At 37.0% G+C, this 25593-nt stretch overlaps 1 protein-coding gene across 2 annotated transcripts in view; it reads left to right on the top strand.

Annotated features, from left to right (window-relative positions):
• Positions 1-25593, top strand: part of parn (poly(A)-specific ribonuclease) — an 83399-nt gene that overhangs the window by 27207 nt on the left and 30599 nt on the right. For both annotated transcript variants that reach the window (XM_012970508.3, NM_001197173.1), the window contains 2 exon segments: positions 670-756; positions 15215-15289. In XM_012970508.3, the coding sequence (XP_012825962.2) occupies positions 670-756; positions 15215-15289 (162 nt within the window).

Raw genomic sequence — 25593 nt, 5'->3', positions numbered from 1 at the left:
TTTATTAAAAAGTAAGGCTTATGCTCTTAACCAGGCCCAGGCTAGCATCTGTATATTCTGGCAAGTGCCAGAGGGGCTTCTGTAACAATTTATTGGACCTGTATAAGGCTGTTTGGGCCTCTGTGTACCTGAAATAACAGAGCCTATTATGTGTCTCAGTCCAGACCTGTGCTACACAACCTTTATCTCTTACTATAAAGAAGTTGTAGTTCCATTTATTTGGGGTTTATGTTTTAGTTTTTTTTACATTTTTCATTTCATTTTGCACACAGAATATTTATTGATGTCCGTATCCAAGCACCATAGTAAAGCATTCTTTGGAGGGGGCAGTATACCCCTTGTTTAACATGAGTTTAGTAAATTGGACGTATGCTGAACATTTTTATTTGTCTATTTTCGTCATGAAAAATCTTTTTTTTTTTTTTTTTTTTTTTTGGAGATGCAGGGCAAACTGAATGAAACTTCAGGGGGAAGTATTGTCCATATAAACTTGAAATCAACTGCCCTATGATGCTGTCAGCTGTATTTCCAAAAAACTTCAGCTGCCTTTTGATATTGATAATATACTATTACTGGAAAGTTTCTGTTCACAGGCATTTTGAAATTACTATGGCATATTTTTGAGTACCTTACAGATTTGTAAAACCTGATCATTACCTGTCATTGCAGTGCAGCCTAAAAGGGACAATGTACTTCATGTTGCATTTCCAAAAGAATGGAAGACCAGTGACCTCTATCAACTGTTCAGTGCCTTCGGTATGTATTGTAAAACATATACATCAAGGTCAGTGGGTTACAAGTAAATATTTATCATTGCCTTGACTAATTGCATGATCTCAGATTAAATATAACTGTATCTGTGTTACTTTGAAATGTATTCTATATATTGTATTAAAAACCCATTTACTTTTCTATATAAATACGTCAATGAAGTATTATTTGCAAAGCCTTCATATTTTATGCCCCATCTTGATGGGTTCCATTTGGGTGTTTGTTTCCTCTGAATTACTCAGGCTGGTAAATGTAATGATTCCTGTACTGGTGACACTGTAATATCAAATACAAAACATACTTAACATGGACTTTACAAAAAAATATACTTGAAGCTTCATTTTACTTTTTATACATTTGTGAATTTAAATTTTTTGTCTGACTCATAAAACATTACATTTGATAGTGTTAATCTTATGCCTTTCTAGTTTGGCTTTGCCCAAATGTTCTTCAAAATCAGCTTAAACCCAAATGCTCTGGTCCTTTTTTTTTTTTTTTTTATTAAATATAGAATGAGAAGGGTTTGTAATATAGATGGAGATCTGTTTACTGTAATCTGGTGTATTGCAAGTGAATTTGGTTTTAATGTTTTGTGATATTTTTAAATTACTGATTATGTATCTTCAGTAGTTGATTACCTTTATACCTATCCATGCCAATATTTCCTCTGGGTCCATTACTGTCAAGTGGAGATGACATGGGACCTAGATGGGAAGGGTAACAGTTCAGGGTTGATGCAGCAGTTCTAAGCTGAATTACCCTCTTATGAATGGTGCTGTGATTAAATGTGGGATCTGTGTGAAATATTTTGTATAAAAGGTTTGTTTTTAAGTAGACTTGTAAAGTTAAAGCCATCATAGGTATTTTTGAAGTGCAATTGCTGTCTCATAAAGCTTTGCAGAAAGGTAATGAAAAGGTGTTTGGAATGATTGGTGAAAAAAGGACCTTTGGGGGAGAACAGAGGCTACATAAAGCCTCTACATATATCTTAATTCTTTTAATATATAAGGTCTGTTGACACCAAATGTCAATTAGCTTTGAAGGATTGTCCTCCAAGTGAGCATCTTTTTTCAATATTGTGTAAATTCTTTTTTTTTTTTTTTTATAAGCAAAGGTTTAGTCCAGTGATTTCCTGAACCATTGATAGGCTGGAACCCATTTTACAGCCAAAAGAATGGATACAACATATGTTGCTTTGCTTGTGCAAGTTTGAAAGCATTATTTTGCGGTTTGGAATATTTTGGGCAAAAAACTTGAATGAAAGAATGAAAGTTGGACTGTTCTGTAGCTAGTTCATTTACAAGCTAATGCTACCTTAAGTTATTTGGTATAGCTAAGGATTAACATTATTATAAAATTAGTTTTCTAGTGTCAATAGATTAGCATAATTCTTATATAAACAGTGTGTATTTTCACTGAAAGTCATAGTAAAAAAAAAACTTTCAGTAAATAAAAACTTTTTTAAATAAAAAATAAGGCTTGAGAGACATGCGTCATTGAGTATTTGTAAAATTTGAAATGGTAGCCTAGAGCTGTGGCTTTAAAGGATTGTAATGTGGTTTACATAACATGTGCTAGCAATAAAGGCTCTGACTATTGTCTATATGTCACTGGTATTTAGTAAAGAATCATCTCTATATGTTTCAGAGATATAATTCTTCTCTCTAAGATTTTATGCTTCTCTCTAGAAGCTGGGGAAAAAACTATTTATACTGCTTTTGTTCATATCTGAAGTAAGTGTATTGTTAGTTATTGTTTGAGCTTATGCTGTCTTTCAGACCTGTGCAAGTGACAGATTTTGTATAAAATCAGACCCAAGTACTATCCAGTGGAATGCAATTTGAGAGTGAGAATATATGGTGTCCGTTGCAAGCAGTCTCCCTGGAATTGGTCCATATAGAATATTTGCAGGAGTTTCAGTGGAAGTGAGCCTATAAATGACTTCTTATTGCTTTTATGGAATGCAGATTATAGGTGCAGTTGAATCTGGTTTGTTATGCAAGCAGCTGTACTACATTCCTATAAAATCTGAAGGCTAATGCCACACGGAGCGTATTTTCGGCAAGCTGAAAACCACTTGTCGATAATATGCTACATACACTTAAAAATCCTCCTACCTGTGCCTGCACCCAATAGCATTGAATACGCTCGGATGCAGGCACATGTTGCCGGTATTCACCAAAAAATGCGTGACTTTACATTTTCGGTGGATATCCGCTACATGTGCCTCCACCCGAGTATTTTTAAGCATACGGGGCGTATTCTTGGCAAGCATTTTTCTGCTCCACGTGGCTTTAGCCTAAAGGATGCCTCTATCCTGAGTGAATAGTGTTGTGGGCATAGGGTTGCCACCTGTCCAGTTTTGACGCAGACAGCCTGTCATGTCAGTGACATACCAGAAGCATGGCTCTTTTTAGGCCCTATTGTTATAATGCAGGGGTGGGGAAACGTATTGGAGGCTGGATAACTGGACTGTCTGCCCCTGCTGGCTCTGCCTATTGTTCCTAATTAGGCCAGGGTAGACTTGTTGGAGCTTTTGGGTACCAGTCCTGAATCCCATGAGAGAGATTAAATCTGTTTCTCCACTGTTTTCTACGGACCCGTCACACAGCTGATTTTTCAGAAGGACTGTCCAAGTCAAAACTGCCAGTCCAAGTTTGGAAAACTGGAAACTAGACTGTCGTGACAATTTTCTGATTGCCACGTCATAGTCCCGCCCCATGACATCGCTACCCCCCCCTGCCTAGAGTGGCTAAAGCCAAAAGGTGGCAACCTATGTGGTTTGCATTTTGGGATTTTTAGGAGTCTGATGTAGATGAATGCAATGAATCCACTAATTTAATATAAAATCACCAGGGGCTCATAGTACTTGATCATCCAAATATTGTGGAGGTAGTGGAAGAGCATTAGTGATGTGGAGCAGTAATACTGAGACTTAAAGGAGAAAGAATGGTCAAAACTTTATCAGAAAGGTATATGTAAATACAGCCATAAGCACTCACAGAAATGCTGCACTTCTGACTTCTCTGTGAAAAGATTTCTTGTGTCTAATTCATGTGCCAGAGACACGCAGCTCTCTGCTGTCTCCTCTCTCCTGCTCCCCCTCCCTCAAGAATGCTAAGAACTCACTCCCCCCCCCTTAGGAATGTGGATCTGAGCCAATCAGCAGGAAGCTGACTCATAGTCTTACTAGCTGAGCATGTACACTTGGTTTGGGTGTCTGTGCAGGAGCGAGGCATTATGGGAACTTTCTTTACACAGCTCAGCGTTTTTTCTTCCTATGAGGCTTCTGATCATCTGTACAGGGGAAATATGGGGAGACTTGAGGGCACTATTGAGACAACTGAAGGTATGCCTGCAGCTTTAGATTAACTCTTCATTAGCCTTTCCTTCTCCTATAAGAATGGCAGTTGAACCATGTTCTATGACTTCTTAATTTTAGCAGCTAAAGATTAACAAGTAATGCATGTTCTCTTTTAGATTGTTTACACTTGTAAATGTTTAATCTTTTTCAGAAGGCTGCTATAAATTTTGAATTGCATTTCCCCTTGAAATATTAAAGGGTTTATAAACCCCAGAATAATTTTTTTATGTTATTAACAGGCATGGCTTCTATCAAACTCAACAGTAGAAAGCATTCACAGCTATAGTATCAATCAAGTCAGTGATTTATTTCAGCATACCATCTACGCGTTTCGATCACCACAGGATCGTCATCAGGAAGCCATCCTTATGACGATCCTGTGGTGGTTGAAACGCGTTGATGGTATGCTGAAATAAATCACTTACTTGATTGATACTATAGCTGTGAGTGCTTTCTACTGTTGAGTTTGATGCATTATTTTTGTCAGCAACCAGCCGTTGCCCCGATACTGGTGAGTGCGGATTCTTTACAAGACTATAATTTGTCCCTTGCCATTCTTTGAATGGCAGGTTCTGCCTATTGAAACAGGGTTGTAAAAGCCAATTAATAGAGACCTGTGAAGAAGCATGCAAGGCATTGTGTGAAACTTAGTGTTGGCTGGAGGAGAGCTGAATTCTGTTATAATATTTAATTATATACAGGCAACACCAGCGGTGCAGAAAGGGACAAACAAATACTCCTTGCATCTACAAATACCTCGCCCATGTTCTGTTCATTCCTATGGGATTTTTAGAAGCATAATTTAAATGGTGAACTCTTTAACCAATTGACGGGTGAGTTTTTATGTATTAAGCTCTAAACTCACATTTTGATCAATTTGCCCATACCGTGAGGAACATAAGTATTTGAACACCCATCGATTTTCCAAGTTCTCCCACTTAGAAATTATGGAGGGGTCTGAAATTCACATTGTTGGTGCATTCCCACTGTGAGAGACGGCATTTAAAAAAAAAAAAATTCAGGAAATCACATTGTATGTTTTAAAGAATGTATTTGTATTGCACTGCTGCACGTAAGTATTTGAACACCTGAGAAAATCAGCAAGAATTCTGGCTCTCAAAGACCTGTTACTCTGCCTTTAAAAAGTCCACCTCTACTCCACTCATTAAGCTAAATTAATATCACCTGTCAGAGCTCTTTAAAAACATCCACCCCACGGTCAGTCAGACTCCAACTACTATCATGGGCAAGACCAAAGAGCTGTCAAAAGACACCAGAGACAAAATTGTGGACATCCACAAGGCTGGAAAGGGCTACGGGGCAATTGCCAAGCAGCTTGTTGAAAATAGATCAACTGTTGGAGCAATTTTTAGAAAATGGAAGAGGCTAAAGATGACTGTCAGTCTCCCTAGGACTGGGGCTCCATGCACGATCTCACCTCGTGGGGTATCACTGATGATAAGAAAGGTGAGGAATCGGCCCAGAACTACAAGGGAGGAGCTGGTCAATGACATGAAGAGAGCTGGGACCACAATTTTAAAGGTCGCCGTCGGTAGAACGCTAAGCCGTCATGGTTTCATTGCATGGAAGGTTCATGCTCAAGTCATCACATGTCCAGGCCCATCTGAAGTTTGCCAGTGACCATCTGGATGATCCAGAGGAGGCATGGGAGAAAGTCATGTGGTCAGATGAGGCCAAAAGCAGAAGTTTTGGTCTAAACTTCACTCGCCGTGTTTGGAGGAAAAATAAGGATGAGTTGCATCCCAAGAACACCATCCCTACTGTGAAGCATGGGGGTGGTAACATCATGCTTTGGGGGTGCTTTTCGGCGAAGGGGACAGGACGACTGCACTGTATTGAGAGGATGATTGGGGCCATGAATTGTAAGATTTTGAGCCACAACCTCCTTCCCTCAGTCAGAGTATTGAGGATGGGTCGTGGCTGGGTCTTCCAACATGACCCGAAGTACACAGCCAGGATAACCAAGGAGTGGCTCCGTAAGAGGCATATCGAGGTTCTGGAGTGGCCTAACCAGTCTCAAGACCTAAATCCAATAGAAAACCTTGTTGCTCAGCAACAGCCCTGAAACCTGACAGATCTAGAGGAGATCTGTGTGGAGGAGTGGGCCAAAATCCCTGTTGCAGAGTGTGCAAACCTGGTCAAGAACTACAGGAAACGTTTGACCTCTGTAATTGCAAACAAAGGCTTCTGTACCAAATATTAATGTGCTTCTGTATCAAATACTTATGTGCAGCAGTGCAATACAAATACACTCTTTAAAAATCATACTATGTTATTTCCTGAATTTTTTTTTTAAATGCTGTCTCTCACACTGGGAATGCACCTACAATGTGAATTTCAGACCTCTCCATGATTTCTAAGTGGGAGAGCTTGCAAAATTGCAGGGTGTTTAAATACTTATGTTCCTCACTGTATATGTATAAAGCAAAGTTGCTAAGAATGAAATGTGATTTTATTATGCAAATTTGTATTTCCATTTTAAGGCTATTGTCAGATGGGGGCTGATTCAGCCCATCCGCTGGCATATACTGGCTCCTGTGTCTGTACTAAAAGTTACTGTGACTTCCTGGGTGGACAAGAGAATCTATGTTTTCTTGATAAATAGCATACTCTCACATTTCCATGCAGAAATCAGCTTGGTGTGTCTGCAGATATTCTTCCTGTTCTTGCAGTAACTCTCTTCACCACTTGTATAGGTTACTGAATGCTTTATATGTTACTCTGTATGTCCAGTGTATGAAAACCACTTATTGTACAGTGCTGCAGAATATGTTGGCGCTTTATAAATAAATGTTAATAATAAAATAATAACCAAAACTTTGTAGTTTAAAGGTAATGGCTCATAATATATAATGGTTTCCCATGGGTAACCTTTTTAATAAAATTGTTCCTGTAGTAATTAGGCTTGAACTTTTGTAGACAACACAAAAAAAATTCCATAATTTTCTTATACAAATACAACACTGGTATAGGTTAGCATGGTTATTTGAATTTGGAAGAATTTGTTTAGATGTTCCCACGAATAGGAATGAGAATTGGGGATTTGTTTCCATATACGTTATTTAAATGACCTCACCCTTACTGGCTCAGGCTTTAGTCGACAAGCTGCAAAGATAAGCAGTGAAGCCTCATTGTGCTTTCAGGTGTCTCTAGATATAGACCATTTGTTGCCAGTTGTCTGTTTGATTTATGAACCACATATAAAAGCATTTATATCCATATCCTAATAAAAATAAGTTATAAAATAATCACTGGAACTTGCAATACATAATGTATTGGATTACAAAATATTCATTTTCTTGGCAGCGACTTGGCTGTAATTTGAAACATGCTTACTTGGCATCCAATTTACAAGCCAATTTGTTCAAATTGTATCCCACCTGTTTCCAAAAACACTGAATATCAGTTTTGGACAGTGTTTCCAACTTCAGTTCGTTTTTATCCTATAAAGGAAATCTTGAGAACATGCCTATGAAATTAGCTATATAATGTGGAAACAAGTCTAACATAAGGTGCATTTAGATAAGTGGCTTGCATCACAACTAAGTGTTTATTCCAGGTTAATGTTCCCATTCACTCCATCAAATGGCATATGTATGGCAAATACAGGTAAATGACCAGAATACTTGGGACCTGGGGTTTTCTAGAGATGGAATCTCTTTGCCGTTTTGATCTCTAACTTGTTAAATAACATTTAACCCTTTAAGTGGCAACAAAATGCATTTCAATTTTTCACTTTAGGGGTAACTCCTATGTGTTGTGTGTTGTTTTTTTGGTAAGCTTTCTAAATCTGAGGGTTTTTTTTGTATTTCCACTTCTGGAACAAGAATTGGAGCTTTTAAAACACAGCTCAAGCACAATTGTTGTAGCTTCCATTAAATGTAAATCATTTTGCAGTTACTTTCTGTCAAGTCTAAAGGAGGTGAAGCCAAAAGCATCTAAGAAAACTCTAAACTCTGCAAAGTATGCAAATCAAGGAACACTGTCTTTTAACAAAGTCATCTTTGATATATGAAACTAAGAAATCTCTAGCACTTGATGAAACCCATGCTGTAGTGTTGACAGGCTGCTAGTAATACCCTTGTGCCAGCCTAACCTACGTTTTGGAGTTGACCAAATGCTAGAAACTATAAGTCAGAATTTGCACAAAAAAATATAAAAATGATTGCCAGCGCATAGGTTTTTAAACCCTAAATAATTTACAAAAATTCAGTACCACGCCCTGGCCTGGACTAATGACTGTAATGCTCTGCACACACCGCAGGGTGTGGCACTGATAACGCAGCTTTTGTAACAATTGCTTAGAAGTGGAAACTCTGCACTGGGAATCATTCTTCTATTTGTGATATAGCTGCTGAGTTCTTAAAGGGATTTTATTGGAGATCTCTATTACAGGTATGGGATCCCTTATCCTGAAAGCTCCAAATTACGGAAAGGCCATCTCCCATAGACTCCATTTCAATCAAATAATTCCGAATTTTAAAACTGATTTTCTTTTTCTCTGTAGTAATAAAACAATACCTTTTAACTAATTCCAGCTAAGATATAATTAATCCTTATTAGATGCAAAACAATCCTATTGGGTTTAATTAATGTTTTATTCATTAAAACTAAAAGTAGACTTTAGGTATGGTGATCCAAATTACAGAAAGACCCCTTATCTGAAATACCCTTGGTCCCGAGCATTCTGGATAACGGGTCCTATACCTGTACCTCAATTTCAGTATCTCCGGATAATTTGTTTTGCTCTTCAGCAGTCCCTGCTATCATATTGGCAGCCAAGGCCCTTATGCCCTGTTTAAAATTTTATATTCAGATATATGTCCATTGATTTTAGCAGCAGATTCTTTCAGATTCAGTGCTTGCTTTTAGCTTTTTCTTTGGTTCTGATGCAGTTCTCTTTGTATGTTTGATTTGGATGTGTAACAGGGTTTCTGCATTGTAAAGAATTGTCTTCACGTGTGAACTCAAGATTCTATGCCTTTATTTTACTTAAATTTTGTTGGTTAACCTTTTGAAATAACTTGTAGAGAACGCTATTCTAAAACAGTATGCTATTAGTCTTCATGTTTATTTGTGATTTTTGAATTACCTAGCTTTTTGTTCAGCAAAAATCCAGTTTTTGAATGTAAAACTATCTGGTTGCTAGGGTCCAAATTACCAAAGCAACCAGGCAGCAGTGTGAATAAGAAACTGGAATATGAATAGCAGTGGGTCTGAACAGAAAGATAAGTAATAAGTAACAATAAAAATGCAGCCTGAAAGAAATATTTTACTAAAAGGTGAACCACCCCTTTAAAGGAGAAGGGGGAAGGGGGGCTGGCTTGTGCTTTTCAGGAATAGCCCATACAGACATGCTGGACAAGATGGCGCGCCGTTCACTGAAACAAGTATGTAGGTTCTAGTATGTGTATCTCTGTAAATCTTTTATTAGGCAAGCCAGAAATATAGCGTTTTTACACAGCAATAGCAGTAGTGTAGTAATAGTGTGCTTCATAGATTTTGACTTTCCTTGTCCTTTAAAGAGATACTGACACCAGAAATTAAATCTTTAAAGGGACAGTAACACCAAAAAAATTAAAGTGTATTAAAGTAATTACTATATAATGTAATGCTGCTCTGTACTGGTACAACTGGTGTGTTTTCCTTAGACTACTATAGTTTATATAAATAAAGCTTCTGTGTAGCCATGGGGGCAGCCATTTACAGGAGAAAAGGCACAGGTTACTTAGCAGATAACAGATAAAACCCCATTATATTCTACAAAGCTTATCTGCTATGTGCCTGTGCCTTTTCTCCTTTTTCCCAACTTCAATGGCTGCCCCCGTGTTGACATAGCAGCTCATTTATATAAACTATATTAGCGTTTCTGTTGCAACTTACCAGTTTTACCAGCACAGGGCAACTGTACATTATATTTACTTTAAAACACTTTACTTTTTTGGTGTTACTGTTCCTTTAAGTCTATCATAATATTGTCTTTTCATGCTATTTATAATTTTGCCATAGTCATGCGCCCAATGCTTTTACATTACCTATCTGATTACCAATGTTTCTCTTGAGGGGGCTACCATATTTGTGCTGCAGTAGTCCATTACCGTTGGAAGTTATAACTGTTGGCAAAACCGGTTTAGAAACTTCAATTAGCATCAACATGCCTGCCATGCCAGCATTGTATTTTCCTGGCATGTCCAGAGTTAAAACTGGCAACATTTTGCTTTGTGTCCACAAGAGACCCTTAATTAATTAAATAAGCAACAAGAGATTGTGGAAGGTGACAATGCTTCCCAATGATACCAAACAGGGACAGCCTATACCCACCAGTTAGGAGGGATAGTTTTTGGGGGACTGTAACATGAGACACCCCTCATGTTTGGTGTCATTCTGATCGCCCACATATGGGTTAAAGCAAGACAATATTTTCAAAATATTGGGTACTGGAAGTGCCAGGAACTGGTCACATGACCCCCCCCCCCCCCCCCCCCCCCCCCCCCGTTTACAAAATTCACTCTTCACTCTTCAGTGTCATTTAGGGGGTATTTGTGAATTACCCCCTAACGTGAGGGGTTTCCTTCAAATGTGGATTCCAAGCAGACTTCTAAATTGAAAACTCAACCCTTTCTATGTTGAGCCTTACTGCTCCAACATGACAACCTAAACAAAGCATTTTTGGTACAACTAGAAATTTAGAAAAATACTGTTAATGAGGGCATACTGCCTATAAAAGTTCGAGTTTTCAGTTTAAAATAAGATACTGCTTATTATAACATTTTGCATTCTGCTGCCCATATGTTAAGCAGTAGAATAAAATATATTCTTCCTGCCCCTCAAGTAGTTGTCAAATTTTTTGCTTTGTTAGTTAATGCAGCCCAGATGCTTTCATCTTTCCCAATGAACATTATATATTGATCAAAGTCTGCTTGGGTGAATAATTTGAGCAGTTCAGAATCCATACCCACTCCAAACAGCACAAAATCTTGCGTGTTGGTCTTGTGGAGAATTGTACCCAAACCACACACACATCTATTATATGCACCTTTTTTGCATGGGCCCAGCAGGATGAATTGCTGTTCGGGTTATTAGAAAAGGAGCAAAGTTTTGTACAAGTCTGGTAGTCTGTAACAACCCATAGGAAGGTAGAATTTACTGGCCCCTTTTTTCAAAGTAATTGTCTTATTGGTTGTTATGGGTTACTGTGCCTGGCCAAACTCTGCTTTTTTTTTTTTTTAATTGTACATGGTTGAGGACAGAATTGAGGAAAATAAGTTTGCAGCTGATATGACACAGTACTTTGCAATTCTGATCTTTTACTTTCACTTGCACAAGGAAAATAGTGTCTTGTCAGCTTGTTGACATGACCCTTTACACACCATGCCAGACGGCTGACAAATCTTTGTTTATACTTCAGGGAGTCAGGCATACAAAATGCATGCTACATTTGGGATATGTTTTTGCTGCTCACATGAAGGGCCAACAACACCAGAAAGCACAGGTCGTGCCGAAGATTTATGTCATAAAGTAAAACAATGAAAACTACTAGTAAACTGCAGAAAGTCTCAGGGGAGCACAGTGCGTACCAAGAAATATGATTTTTTTTTTTCTTTTCCTTTAACAGTTTATGTCCCTGTTTAAATGTGCCATTTGAGTACTTCTGGGAATGTTTCTTGGATGTATCCTGCTACTTTAGACCATTGAGAACAAGAAAAAAGCAATATGTTGCTTCATTGAAAAACTAATTCTGAAAGCTATGCCTTTATAGATTTTGGGGATTTGATGTGTAAGAGGATTGAGGTATCTGGCAAGAGGTGGGAAGAGTAGCATCCTGGAGAGTAGCTGCTGCCCCCAGTCAAAACTAAAGAGAGCACTATGCTGTGCTCATATTAAATGATGCAAAAAAAGTTTCAAAATGCAACATTTTCTGCCCCGATTATCACATCAGTATGTTTAGGACCACTGGCATCTTTAAAAAGCACTTGGCATGCCCTGAACCATCTTGACGGTTTTCTTTATATTGTTCAGGTTATACAAAACAGATCTCAGGCCTGTATAATAAGAAAAGTGATTCCTTCATGAATGTTTTAGACCTATCTTGCTGCAGAATTTGTTTGTGCATATGCACCCCATATCACAGCCTTAAGTTTATGAGGGATTTTTGTCTTCTGGTTCAATTTTAGTTGGGAAGCTCCTTTTTTTTTTTTTTTTTTTATATTGCTGTTAAATACTTGTAACCGTAAAACAGCTGTTATGTTGTGTATGATCTGAAAACTAGGTTTTGTTGTGAGACAAAATACCCTGTGGCCTTCTAGTCCAGTTCGCCTCCAGACTCCTTATTTGGCTGGAGCAATAATACTACCAGAACAGTAAATGGGAACAAATTCATAAACTTGTTGCATGACAACTTTACAGGTCACAGGTTGTTGAGGAGCCAACCAAAAACCAGGCTGTACTGACTCAAGTGATCTCTAATGACCCAGAATGTATAGCAAATGTACAAGTGGTGGAACCCCTGGGTAATAATCACCATAATGTTATTAAATGTTACACTGGGGCAGCAGACCCTGAATTTCAGAAAAGCAGAAAAGCAAATTTTAACTCCTTTAAGGCTGTCCTTTAGAGCATTGATTGGGGCTCTAGGTTTTCTGCTAAAAACACAAAACAGCAATGGTTATCGTCCAGAATGATATTTAATCATTAGTGTTCTTAATGTATTCCCTTAAGAAGTAAATAATAGTTAATTGGGGAAAAAAGGAAAGCATTTAAACAATACGAGTCAGAGGGGACAGAAGCTGCACTTTATATTTATAAACAAGTGGTGTAAAACTGCAGTCTGGGAGGAATCGAGAGAATGAGGAGTGCATTGCTGTTAAAAGATGCAGATTAAAAGTATAGCTCCATTGAATTATGGTGACCGTATGGCTATAACTGATACAGAAGAGGCAAATGTGCTAAATCTGTCCTTCAGTGTTTACACTGATATAAAGAGGAGCCAGAGTTCTAAGGCCTACCAGATAGTTGCACTCTTAGCTCCGCTCAGTCTAGTCAGTGGCTGATGCAGGATATGGTACAAAAAGGGTCACTCAGAATTAATGTGAACAAGGCACCAGGGGCAAATTAAATACACCCTGGGGTACTGAGAGAGCTTAGTTCAGTGCTAGCTAGGCCTCTGTTTCTGGGATTCTCACTCTCCTCTGGTATGATACCTCTGGATTGGAGGAAAGCTGATTTAATTCCTTTATTTAAAAAGTGATTACAATCTCAGCCTGGCAATTGTAGGCCAATAAGTTTGATATCCGTAGTGGGCAAGCCATTTGAAGGATTAAGGATCATATTCTAAATTATGTTTTGGAGAATGGTATTATAAGCAGTAATTGGCATAGCTTTATGAAGGGCAGGTCATCAGGTCATGTCAGACCAATTGAATTGCTTTTTATGATGCGGTTAGTAAGAAGCTGGACAGTGGGGTTACAGTAGATGTGATTGCCTTTGCCAAAGAGTTTGATACAGTGGCCCAGAAATGACTATTTTGAAATGGGTCTGTTGGTCTTAGTAAAGCCTTTTTGTATATGGATAGAAAACTGGCTACAGGATCAGTTACAGAGGATGGTTGTTAATGGTACATTTTCTGCTTGGAGTAATGTTTAGTGGCATCCCTTGGGGTTCTGTATTGGGTCCACTTTTATTTAACTTGTTCATTAAAGACTTAGCGGAGGGTAAGTGTTTGCATATGACACAAACTCTGCAACCCTGTCAATTCTGTCGGGGATCTGGCATCCTTGCAGCAGGATCGTGACAAACTGCCTGGGTGGCTAAGAGGCAGATGAAATTTAATGTCTATAAATTTAAAGTCATGCACCTGGAATGTAAAAATATGAAAACAATTTATGCCATTAATGGAAAAGGACCTTGGAGTCCTACTTAAGGGCTAAAAACGCTGATGGCTGCAAGGGCAAATAAGGTTTTGTATAGTTTTATGGAGAATTCTCACTTGTATAGGTGAAAAACTCCCAGCAATACTCTACCAAATTTCCAAAGCACTGCTCCAGAAAGCTACATATATAGCAAGATGGGTAAAGACTTTCAATAGCAAAGTACCAATCTGCAAAGCTTTCCTAAAGTTAGCAGTTTTTGACTTTTCTGAAATGCTCTCCAATGCTTTATTTACCAGTAGGTCCTTTCAGCAGACACGAGGGCACCTATTCTGATTAGAAGAAGGTTTCTTCTGAAATATTTTCGAATAGATTTTTACAGTGAGATCTGTAAAGTTGTGGAATTCTCCTTTTCCTGGATCTGTGGTACTGGCTGATACATTAGATAACTTCAAGAAAGGGTTATATGACTTTTTAGCAAGTGAAGGAATACAGTGTTATGGAAGATAGTACAAGTTGATCCAGGGACTGGTCAGGAAGGAAATTTCTTTCCCAGAAGGAATTTTTTTGCCTTCCTCTGGATCAGCTAACCGTTAAGCAGTTTATATAGAGGCATAAAAGTTTGAACTTTATACAAATAATTTAAATTTATTTTTACGATTAACTTTGACGCATGCAAGACTAATTGATCTGTAAATGAAGGTTGTGCCTATACTAGATAAAGCAATCTTCCACAGCATAGCTGAACTGTGCTAGTTCTATTCTCATCATATAGTCCTTTAGATTCAATGCACTAGTGATTAATTAAATAATGGTGTGATTTTGGTGGCAAGTCCTACAGAAGCTTGGCTTACAAGATTTAGTGGGTGGGGAAAGGGTTTTAAATAATGCATTGTTCATGAGCTATTTTACTCTGAATTTCTAAAGAAGTCCAGTTACCAGAGAGGGCACTAAAATGAACCTGCATATTTTTCTTTGCAAAATATTTTCCAATGCTTGTCAATACATTTGTTATAATTTGTACGTATAGGCAACCCTCAGATCCAGCTCTTTCCATGTCTTAAGAAGTATAAATTATATTGAATCTGCTTTATTGACTTCTAGAATTTTTGAAAAAAAAGTTAAAATAGATTAGTTATTGCTATAAGACCTTTTTATTAAAATGCATTTTAATACCACTTTTTCTTTTTAGGTAATATTCAGGTGTCCTGGATAGATGATACCTCTGCATTTGTGTCACTAAGCCATCCTGATCAGGTCCAAATAGGTACGTTTATATACATCACTAAATGTAAAATGTTTTATATACTTCACAAACAGCAGGAAATAAAAGCTTTCTAAGGGCTCTAATGTTCTTACAATCCAATTGGAGCTTAGTTGGTCGACTGCACAGACCTTTAGCTATTGCTATTTGGCTGTGTGAGGGCAAAAATCAGACTATATTCAGGACACTTGCCCCTGGATATTTTTGTCTCCTCTGGTTAAAGGGCGGCAACAGAACAGTAACAATCTACAGGAAGCTTTAGTAGCATCTAAGTAGATCAATTTTACCATAAACAATATATAGTAACTTGAGATTAGGACAGTCGGTTTGCAGTAGATGAGATCATCTACTGCAAACCCACTGTCCTAATCTCAAGTTGCTATATATTGTTTGCGGCACATTTAACAAAGTGTTTAATATGTTGAATGCTATTTGCCATCCCATAATCTTAAATGCAATCTTAATATGAAAAAAAAATAACTTCCCGTAAGAGATGTCAAATTTATAGGCTTGTAATTGCCAGGTAGAAACTATAACCCTTTCTCAAATATTAGTATCAGATGTCCTCAACAGGTATTAATGGCTGCCACATTGTTTCCAGTAATTTGTATGAAGCAATTAAGGTACCCAACCATACCTCTCGCTCTGGATGCTAACTTCCTAATATATTCACATTTCTGTGGAGGAAACGAGCAAAAATAAATTGCTATTATTGATGAGCACTTTTTACTGTAAAAAAACTGGATCACTATGCTTGATATTTCCTTTATTGTCACTTGACATCTTTGGCTAGCCACATTTCCAGGTCAGAAACATGTAGCTGTGCGGCACAGCTGTCCAGCTAATTTATCCAAACTCCTTGTATCATTTTATTACAACAGTATGAGTTATCTGTGAGTAATTTTGTTCACTGTGGAGTCTCATATTTATCTAGAATGCTCACTAATAAAGGGGAATACTCATTTTACATTAAGCTATATATGGAAGCAAGTTAGTTGTGACATATTGCCTGATGTATCACAACTGATGTTGTTTTTCCATTTTATGTCATGTCTTCCACCCCACCCCCACCCCTGAGCTATATTTACAATTTGTTTTATTTTAACATCTATTTAAACTGATCTGATCCATTAGCACACCATGTGACTAGAAGCTGGCATGTGATAGTCATCGCTCCCTCATAAGCTTGGAGCTCTTATGATCATTTCCAATATAACAGATAAACAAGAAGCGGACAGAAGTAATAAAGGAATGTGTTGTTAGACTCCTGGCAAATCATAAGCTCCCTTAAAAAATATTTTCTTAAGCATATGAAATACTGTTTCACAAGGGCATGGCTGATGCATGTTTAGCTTTATTTTTATTAAAAGATGAAATAAATATCAAAACAGTTTGATAACATGTTAGTGGGCCAACTTTGTAAGGGTTGCTAGGCTACAAGATTCCTAAAACAGAAGTTTGCATTTCTATTGTATTTAAGGGGACCTTTATTTCAGAAGTAATTAGCCATAACTAGTTTTGAACTCATTTTTAGGCCACTTTGTTAGGCAATTTGTTTTGGGTCCCCATCAAAAAAGGTTAAACACTTTGCTTAGTTCTTCAGCAATGCTGCATTCATTTTCACAAGTTTTATTATGTTTATTGCAGTTTGACATATGAATGGCCTGACTGTGCTCAGGCTAGAGATGTTCTACTGCTGTTATTTTGCATAACAAATTCCTGACCAATTAGAACAGTGTCAGTGACTCACAGCATGATTGTGTTTGCAGCCAGAAAAAAACACTAATGGCACAAGGGCTGTTTTGTGTGATATATTTTTAGAGACCTGCAGTGTTAAGTCCCATTTAACCTTTTAGTCCATATCATTCAAACCACTGCAGGTTTGCTAAAGTAAATTTGACCCTAGCAACCAGCTGCTAAAGAAAAAGCCAAGTAATTCAAAAAACAGAAAAAAATCATTTAGACCACTTACAAATTGCCTCATGATATCCCAGTCTTCATCATACTAAGCGTTAAGGTGAATACCTCTTTGATCTGTCACTTTTGGCACGTGAGAGGAAATGGGAATAGCTGGAAGAACCTTTTGAAGTACGGGTATGGAACCTATTATCCAGAATGCTCGGGACCTGGGTTTTCCAGATAAGGTATCTTTCTGTAATTTGAATCTCCATAACTTAAGTCTGCTAAATATCATTTAAATATTTAATAAACCAAATAGGCTTGTTTTGCCTCCAATAAGGATTATTTATATCTTAGTTGGGATCAAGTACAAGGTATTGTTTTTAATAATTACAGAGAAAAAGGAAATCATTTTTAATAATTATAATTATTTGCTTATAATGGAGTATGGGAGATGGCCTTTCCGTAATTCAGAACTTTCTGGATAACATGTTTCCAGATAAGGGATGTATCTTTGCAAAGGGGAAGAAGCACTCCAGTGTGTCGGCCGACACACCGGAGTGCTTCTTCCCCTTTGCAAAGATACATGGAAAAAAGGCTTGGGAGCGGCTGTGGAAGTTAAGCACCCTTTGAGAACATGTATGTAAGTGGTGTGCTGAAGATTTTTCTTTGTCCAGATCCCATACCTGTACCTCTAAAAGAATAACCCTTATATGTATATTTGCTACACAAAATTATTCTATTTCGTAGAAGTTATTACAGAATATTTTGGTGAGGATGTAAGTGTTCTCTTGTTTTAATGACCAATCTTTTGGCTTTTTTGCTGTTTCTCTTCATCCTTTTCTCTTGTTTTAATGACCAATCTTTTGGCTTTTTTGCTGTTTCTCTTCATCCTTTCCAAAAGTTAAACTTTGTTATCAACTTCTTAAATAGGCTTTATCCCTAGCAAGCTGTGTGGCTGCAAAATGCTTTGACCTTTACAGTTTATTGGAGAGTAGTAGTCAGCACCAAGTCTTGTTATTAGTTAGAAGTAGTGCAGGTTCCCCAATGGCCACTTTCCATCGGCATATACTGGTACAGAAGAACAGGAACAGCACCTCTTGTCTTTGTAGATTAAAATGCCTTTATTGCAAAGTTTTTTGGGGCAAACAACAGCAGCAACGTTTTAGGTCACATAAGACCTTTTATCAAGCTCAGTTTATTGGCCTGCTATGTCTGTTTTGTACCTTGTGTTATGATTGCTGTATTTGCATTAAGTTATATCTGAGAAGTCACATAAGCAAATGGGCCCCTATCCTTCTTCTGCTCTGAAAATACTGAGGAATCACTATAGTGGTGATCAAAAAACATATCACAAAGTTGTGATACAGTGGATTAGCAAAATTTAGTAATATATCATAAGGCACAGAACGGTGAGTTTGAAATGCTAGGTTTGCCAGTTTCTGGTTTATTAAAGGGTGGTTCAAAATCTCCGGCATGTTCAGTCCCCAGTGCTCCAGTTGTATGTAGGAAATAAAAGATTACAGATGCTGTCCTGAAAAACATGCCATCCTAGGCCCAGTCCTTTGTGGCCTTTCTCCAAATCCAGACCTGTGTATAATCAAACCCTAAGCTGCAGCCTTTTCTAGGCTTTGCACTTTGGAGCAACTCATTATACAGAGAAGACTATCTGGGCTGACATGTTTTACTAGCGCCTCTACAAACCGTGACTGAGCAGAACCTGAAATTGCCAAAGTGAAAATGGTTTATAGTGACAAGTAAAACTTGATATATATTATTGTGTACTACCCCTGTGAATGGATCTTGTGCTTAGATCTTCTATTGTCTTTAATGGCTTTTTAACACTGTTGTCCAACTTAGTGCATATAGTGGGCTCATGATTTGTCATAACAGCAAATTTGGTTAGATCCAGATTACTTTAAAAAGATATCATATGGTGGAGTTTGTGTAGCCTATGAGCAGACTGGGGGCCATTAAAATCCTTTTTAGAGCCACATCCGGCCCACAGGCCTCCAGTTGGACAGCCATGCCTTATAGCATTTGTAAAGAGTTCTGAGTGGCCTTTGCAAGCACTTCTTCTCGAGCAAATCCCAATTAATAGTTCCATTCAGTGTTCCCTCTAAGCTGTGGGAACAAAGAATTTTGTGTGAAAAGACAATTTTCATTTATTCTGAGTTGAGCACACAGTTTGTAAAAATGTGGACACAACTTCATATGTTCACATAGCTTAGAAGGAATTACAAGGAACATTGGTTAAATTGCTTTTACCAGTTTAGCTAAACACTTTCCTCCTTGTACTTTCCATCTCATTAATATCCTTTTTATGAACTGGTCATTAAACCTAATGCCTTGCTTCTAATTTATAGGGGCAAATGTGTGTTTATCATTCCTGTAATCAATGCTTCAAATATTTCTGTGTACAAGAGAAAACTTGTATCCTCAAGAGCCCATATTTTTTCAGTTATAGGTGATATAAGCCTTTTAAAGCAGTGTTTATTAGTATTATAATAAGATAGGGGTATAATTATTTTGTTTCCACCCTGCACAACTGACTAATTAGCTCTGAAAATTAGTTTAGTCTATCAAAGATCATAATTGTAATTGATTCAGATGCAAAAAAATTCAAAATTTTTGAAGTGCATACTTGAGAGAGCTAGATGGCACAAGTCGGAATTTAGAGACGCATATACATATCCTTTAAGTAGGCACCAACACCATTCCATTCAGTTTGTGCTTTTGCCCAAATGTATATTCATGTATTTTTTTTTTTTTTAGCACTGAACTCTTTTGCCAATTAGCTGCCAAATAAATTTATATCCCAGTCGATATACTGTCACATTAATTATAGTGCAGCTCAATTGGCGTCGATTTGCAGCATGCAGTTAATTACTACACTTAATCCTATGACCCGGGTGTCAGTACCCTGGGTCTGATGTTGGAGGAAGAGAGAACAATCTGCAGTTGATGATCCAAAGATAAACTTACCCTGTATGAATGCCAGATGCCAAAGCCCTGAGCCCCACATTTAATGAAGGGGAACTATGTGGTCCTCAATCTTCAGTTTTACACAAACAATATAAAGTATGCAGTAACTTGCCCAAATCTCGCAGTGATCCAGGTGCAAGTGCCCTGAACCTGTAGCTTGAATATATTGACAACGTGAACACCAGATAAAAGATGAAATCTTTTATTTAGTTTCAAACATTAAAAACCGCCTGATGCATTCCATTTAAAAGGAGCGTTATCCTTGAGAAGTCCATCAAACGAAACGCGGCAGTTTTTAATGTTTAAAATGGAATAAAGGACTTCAGCTTCCGTGTGCAAGCCTATAAACTTTCAATACATTTAAGTAAGTCACATCCCAACCCCAAGCTCACTGTTTTATAGACTTTAAAAAAAAAAAAATAAAAAAAAAAAAAAAACATTTCCTCTTTAATGTGTAGCTGGGTTTTGGTCACTAGAGGCCCCCAGAGATACATAACATGATATCTGTTTGGTGAAATCTGCTGATCTTTAATTCCTCTGACTGTACTCAATTAAGGAAAACATTTGGATTCCTTTAAAAAAAAAAAAAAAAAAAAAACTGGAATGTTTAGAATGTTTTCTGCAGTTCTAAGGATTTTCAGTGCAGGCTTTCTACTAAGCTGTGCACAAACTGCTTTTAAGGGACATGGATGCATCTGCTTTATTGGGGATTTTGTGAGGTTGCATTCCCACTTAAGTATATATTCAAATGTGAGTGAAGCTGTAAAATATCTCTTGGGAAATTCTCTTTTCTGCATATGCTAGTTTTTTGGGAAAGGGGGCATTTTCTTTGGTTCTTGTCAACTGCCTTATCGAAGAGACCTGACCAGCATCCACCCCCCCCCAAGTAGTCCTGTATGAAGGGGTCTCTTAGCAGCTTGATCCTCTTTGTTAATGTTTGAAAACTGGTCTATAGACACAGGCAGTTAAGGGCTGAATAGGTTTATTGAATATTTTAACAACTCTGGGTAAGGGTTGTGGCATATTGCCTGCTATGGAGCAAAGAAAGAGCTTCCATTTGTAAAAGCAACATTTTCCATTGACTTATACATGATCTGGATAGGTTGTTGCTGGTGTATTTTTGGATTTGGTTTTTGTCACACAATAAATTGTGAAAATTTGTCAAAAGCCCAAAACCAAAAAAAAAGCCTCCTTTAATGCTCCATTAAACTTAAGTTAACCCTGATTGCTAAGAGAATGCCAGGAGTGCTTCATTGTCTGGTGACCTTTTTTTTTAGAATCTGTTAACAAATATTTAGAAGTAAATGGTATAAACATGTAACATGAAGGAAATTAGTCCAGGTTCTGGATTCTTCTTTGACCATGGATGAGTCCATTAGTAACTTGATTAATATTTATTATTGCAAAAGAAAACTGTCTAAAACATCTAAGTCAAGCTGTAAATAGTCAGAATATTTACCTTAAAATAAAGCTAGCAAACAGTCTCTATATATTACCAAATGTACAGAGATGACCGATATCTGGATAAGAAATAAAAAATAAGTATAACATATAAATTCACGGCTTGTAAGTGGGTTTTTTTTGTTAAATATATGTCATCCTTCTGCCTTACGAAGGTATGGTTTCGAAGCCTTTAATTGTTGGCTAAAAGTAAGATAATTTTTTTTTTTTTTTAAAGCCCCTACTCTTGTACTGGTTTGGCTCATTCCATGTAACCGAATATAACACAAACCCATGAATTGAATAAGCATGAGAATAAAGTAAATGATTAAGCATAGAAAGATTATGTAAATCCACCTGACGTTTTTGTGCATCCAGTGTACTGGAAAAGGCAATTCTGAGATTTTTGTGGCTTGTTTTTAATATTTTTTAATGATTTTTAATATTAACTTCTTTACCATCTGGAAAGAATGTAGCACCTTTTTTGCCATTATTGTAGCAGTTGGTTTGAGCTCTGGAGTGCCTTGGGCCCTCAATACTCCTAACCAGCTGTGGGGTATCTTAAAAAAAAAAAAAAAAAAAAAAAAAGCCTTGCATTAGCTAAAAGCCAAGGCTTACTTGGTGGCTGTATTCTTGGAAATTCAGAAATCATTTCATGACTTAGTCTGTTGACTTATTATAATGGGCATCTTTAAGCATTGAGTTAAACCTATAATTTAAACTGAGCCATCCCTTTTACCCATTTAATAAATTTAATTTGTATGCCTTTCATTGCTGGGCAACATATGCTGTACAGTCCTCTCATATAAGCCATGTTGCATGCTTTGTTTCTCTCAGCTATACACTATGTGTGTGGCTTGATCTGCTGCATAATTTCTTGGTAGTGTTTAAAAATAGTATACAACTTACTCTATACCAACATGCCAAGACAATAAAAAATGGTTATTACATTCCTATACAGATCTGTATTCCTACACAAATCTGTTTCCAGTACTCATTGTAGTGTCAGTGCAGCCTATTTGTAACACAGAAAGCGAGGCAAAATGATTTAATCACATATGTTTGGCCAACTTATGTGTAGAGGTATGGGATTGGTTATCCAGAAAGCTCTAAATTGCGGAAAGGCCATCTCCCACAGACTCCATTTTATTCAAATAATTCAGATTTTAAAAAAAGGTCCCTTTTCTCTGTAATAATAAAACAGTACCTTGTACTGGATACCAAGAAATATGTAATTAAACCAAACAGGATTGTTTTGCCTCCAATAAAGATTAATTATTGATTTTTTTAGTAGACTTAAGATATGGAGATCCAAATTTATTAATGAGTGCAGGCCTATATACAATATTGTAACTAATATAGAATCCTAATTGTTAGCAAATTATATTCAATTTATTTAGTTTAAGTGTGTTGATCCAAATTATGGAAAGACCCCTATAGACCCCCAGAAAAACCCAGGTTCCAAGTATTCTGGATAACAGGTCACATACCTGTACTTTATTTCAAACTGTATGCTCAACTGTAGAAAAAAACTATAGTTGTGCTGCTTTAACATGCTGATTCATTAATTGCACCTTTACAGATACTTGTCATTCCAGCTGTTGCTGAGAAAACATCACATTGAGAGCTTTGGCAAACATAATGCAAATAACTTGGTTAGTAACAACCCCCTACATCCAGTTTAAATATAGGATGTCTGTAAGACATAGATCTGCTGCTTTTCTGTTGAGTCCTAGCTTGCAATTTAACAGGTAACCCTTTGACATTTAGAGCAGTTAAACACCCTTCTTTATACCAATGAATGAGGCTTTAATAGACAGAACACTTTTGACTCTAATAAAATAAATGGTATTGCCTGAAAGGAGACTGTGGGCTACATTAGGTTAAAAGACTGGTTGGAAATATGATCATCCTGCATTTAAAATTTTGATTTTTCATTTAGCCAAGGTAAACAATCGCTGGTGTTGTGCAAGCTGCACGGGAGAAACAAGCATTTCTTTCAGTGCTGACGTACAGAAGAGTTCAGTGGGCAGAATATGTGAAAACAAGGCAGTTGGTCACTGTGGCCAATGAATGGCAGCTCTGGGAAAAATCTGTTTCCTTCTTATTCAGGTTATTAGATACACTTAGATTCATATTTCTGTTTATTGGACTAAATTAAGGACACCCTTTATAGTCGGAAGCCGATCTGCAAAGTCAAAGGAAAATGTCTTAAAACGTTAAGCAGTTTTGTCAGCATTAGGTTAGGAAGGAACACTGGAATGATGAGGCAGATAAGTGCCTAATGAGTCAATTTATTGTAAGGCTCTAACATACAGGAAGCTGGTAATTATCACAATGTATATGGCAGGAAAACAGGGTATGATTACATGTTTGGTTCTCACCATTGTGACAGACAGATGTTTGGCACTGTGTAATGTTTACTGATTGTCTTAATGGCCTTGTGCCTTAGACATTTCAGAGCTTCAGGTAGTATGGAAACTCTTTTGTGGGGGGGATTATCTGGGGCAAAAATGTGGAATGCTCTGTTAAAGTCTAAGTAAAGCAAAATAACCTTTGCAAAGGTGTCTCGACTGAAGTCAATTTGTGTGCAAATAAAGCAACCACATTACACCAAATGTACTGTTACCCTATGTTTTTAGACATCTGGCTGACTGATTCAGCAACTCTATTTATAAAAAAAAAAAAAAAAAAAAAATACATTCAATAAATTTAAAGAATTAGTTCTGTTTAAGCAACCATCCAATCGGTCATAGTTTTTCAATTCAAGCCTGAAAGGGAGAAAAGAAACGAAACCCACAATTACGACTAATTGCAGTTATATCATACTAAAAGTTAATTTTAAAGAGAATAGAATAATTATCAGTGTGCAGCATTGTGTTAACTTAATATTTGTGTACTCGTAAAAGCACATTTAGCAAAATGGTGAGTTCTAACTTTCACTACCTGATAAATACGCTTCTAACAAAATCCCATAGGAATGAATAGAACGTTGGTGAGTTTTTATGTATTACTCTCTAAACTCATATTTTGATAAATCTTCCCCCCCCCCCAACTGTACACCATTAACCTCAAATATTAACTATTCAATACAAAACAACAATTATAGGATTTAACATTTTGCTTCCCTTATACTTGTTTATCAACTTCTATTTCCCCAATCAATATAAAATGTTGCAAGCAGCCAAGCAGGGCTTTTGTCTAAGGCCAACTTTAGACAACGTTTTTGGGAAAGAATCTTGTTTTTTTTTTTTGCTTATGAATGCATGTGTATTTGATTTCTAGGTGTACTGATTATTCTCTTATTGCAAATATTAGGTGTTGTGTACATTTTGGGACTACATAAATTATAAACTTAATGCCCAGCTATCAAACAGGAGTGAGTTACTTGCAGAAACCTACACATACATTTTGCAAAAAACTATTTTTTTTTTTAGACTCGTTGAATTTCTGTGCTCATGTACATTTGTTAATACGAAGGGGAGAAATGTTAGGTTTAGAAAATATGGGGGGGGGGGGGGGGAATGCTGAATTCTTAACGTTCAAAACCGTTACTGACTGTACACACAGACAGTAAAAGTAAAACTTAATAAAGTACACATGCCAGGTCCCTCACTTTATAATAAACATTGGTATAGATTATTTGAACGTCTGTCTTCATTATTATTTTTGAATGAATTTACTGATGCTTCTTTCCCACTTGGCATTTAAAGGACATGTCAACCCCAAATATAATTTTTTGCCTAATAAAAGAAAACTTAAAGGAACAGTAACTCCAGTAAATGAAAGAGCTTTAAAGTAATAAAAATATAATGCACTGGTAAAACTGGTGTGTTTGCTACAGTAACACTACTATAATTTATATAATAAGCTGCTGTGTAGCCACGGGGGCAGCCATTCAAGCTGGAAAAAAAGGAGAAAAGGCACTGGTTACATTGCAGATAACAGATAAGTTCTGTAGAGTACAATAGTGTTTTATCTGT

Source organism: Xenopus tropicalis, chromosome 9 (genome assembly GCF_000004195.4).
Source record: "Xenopus tropicalis strain Nigerian chromosome 9, UCB_Xtro_10.0, whole genome shotgun sequence".
Lineage (NCBI taxonomy): Eukaryota > Metazoa > Chordata > Amphibia > Anura > Pipidae > Xenopus > Xenopus tropicalis.
Note: the sequence above shows the minus strand (reverse complement) of the source record. Positions and strands in the feature narration are given on the sequence as shown.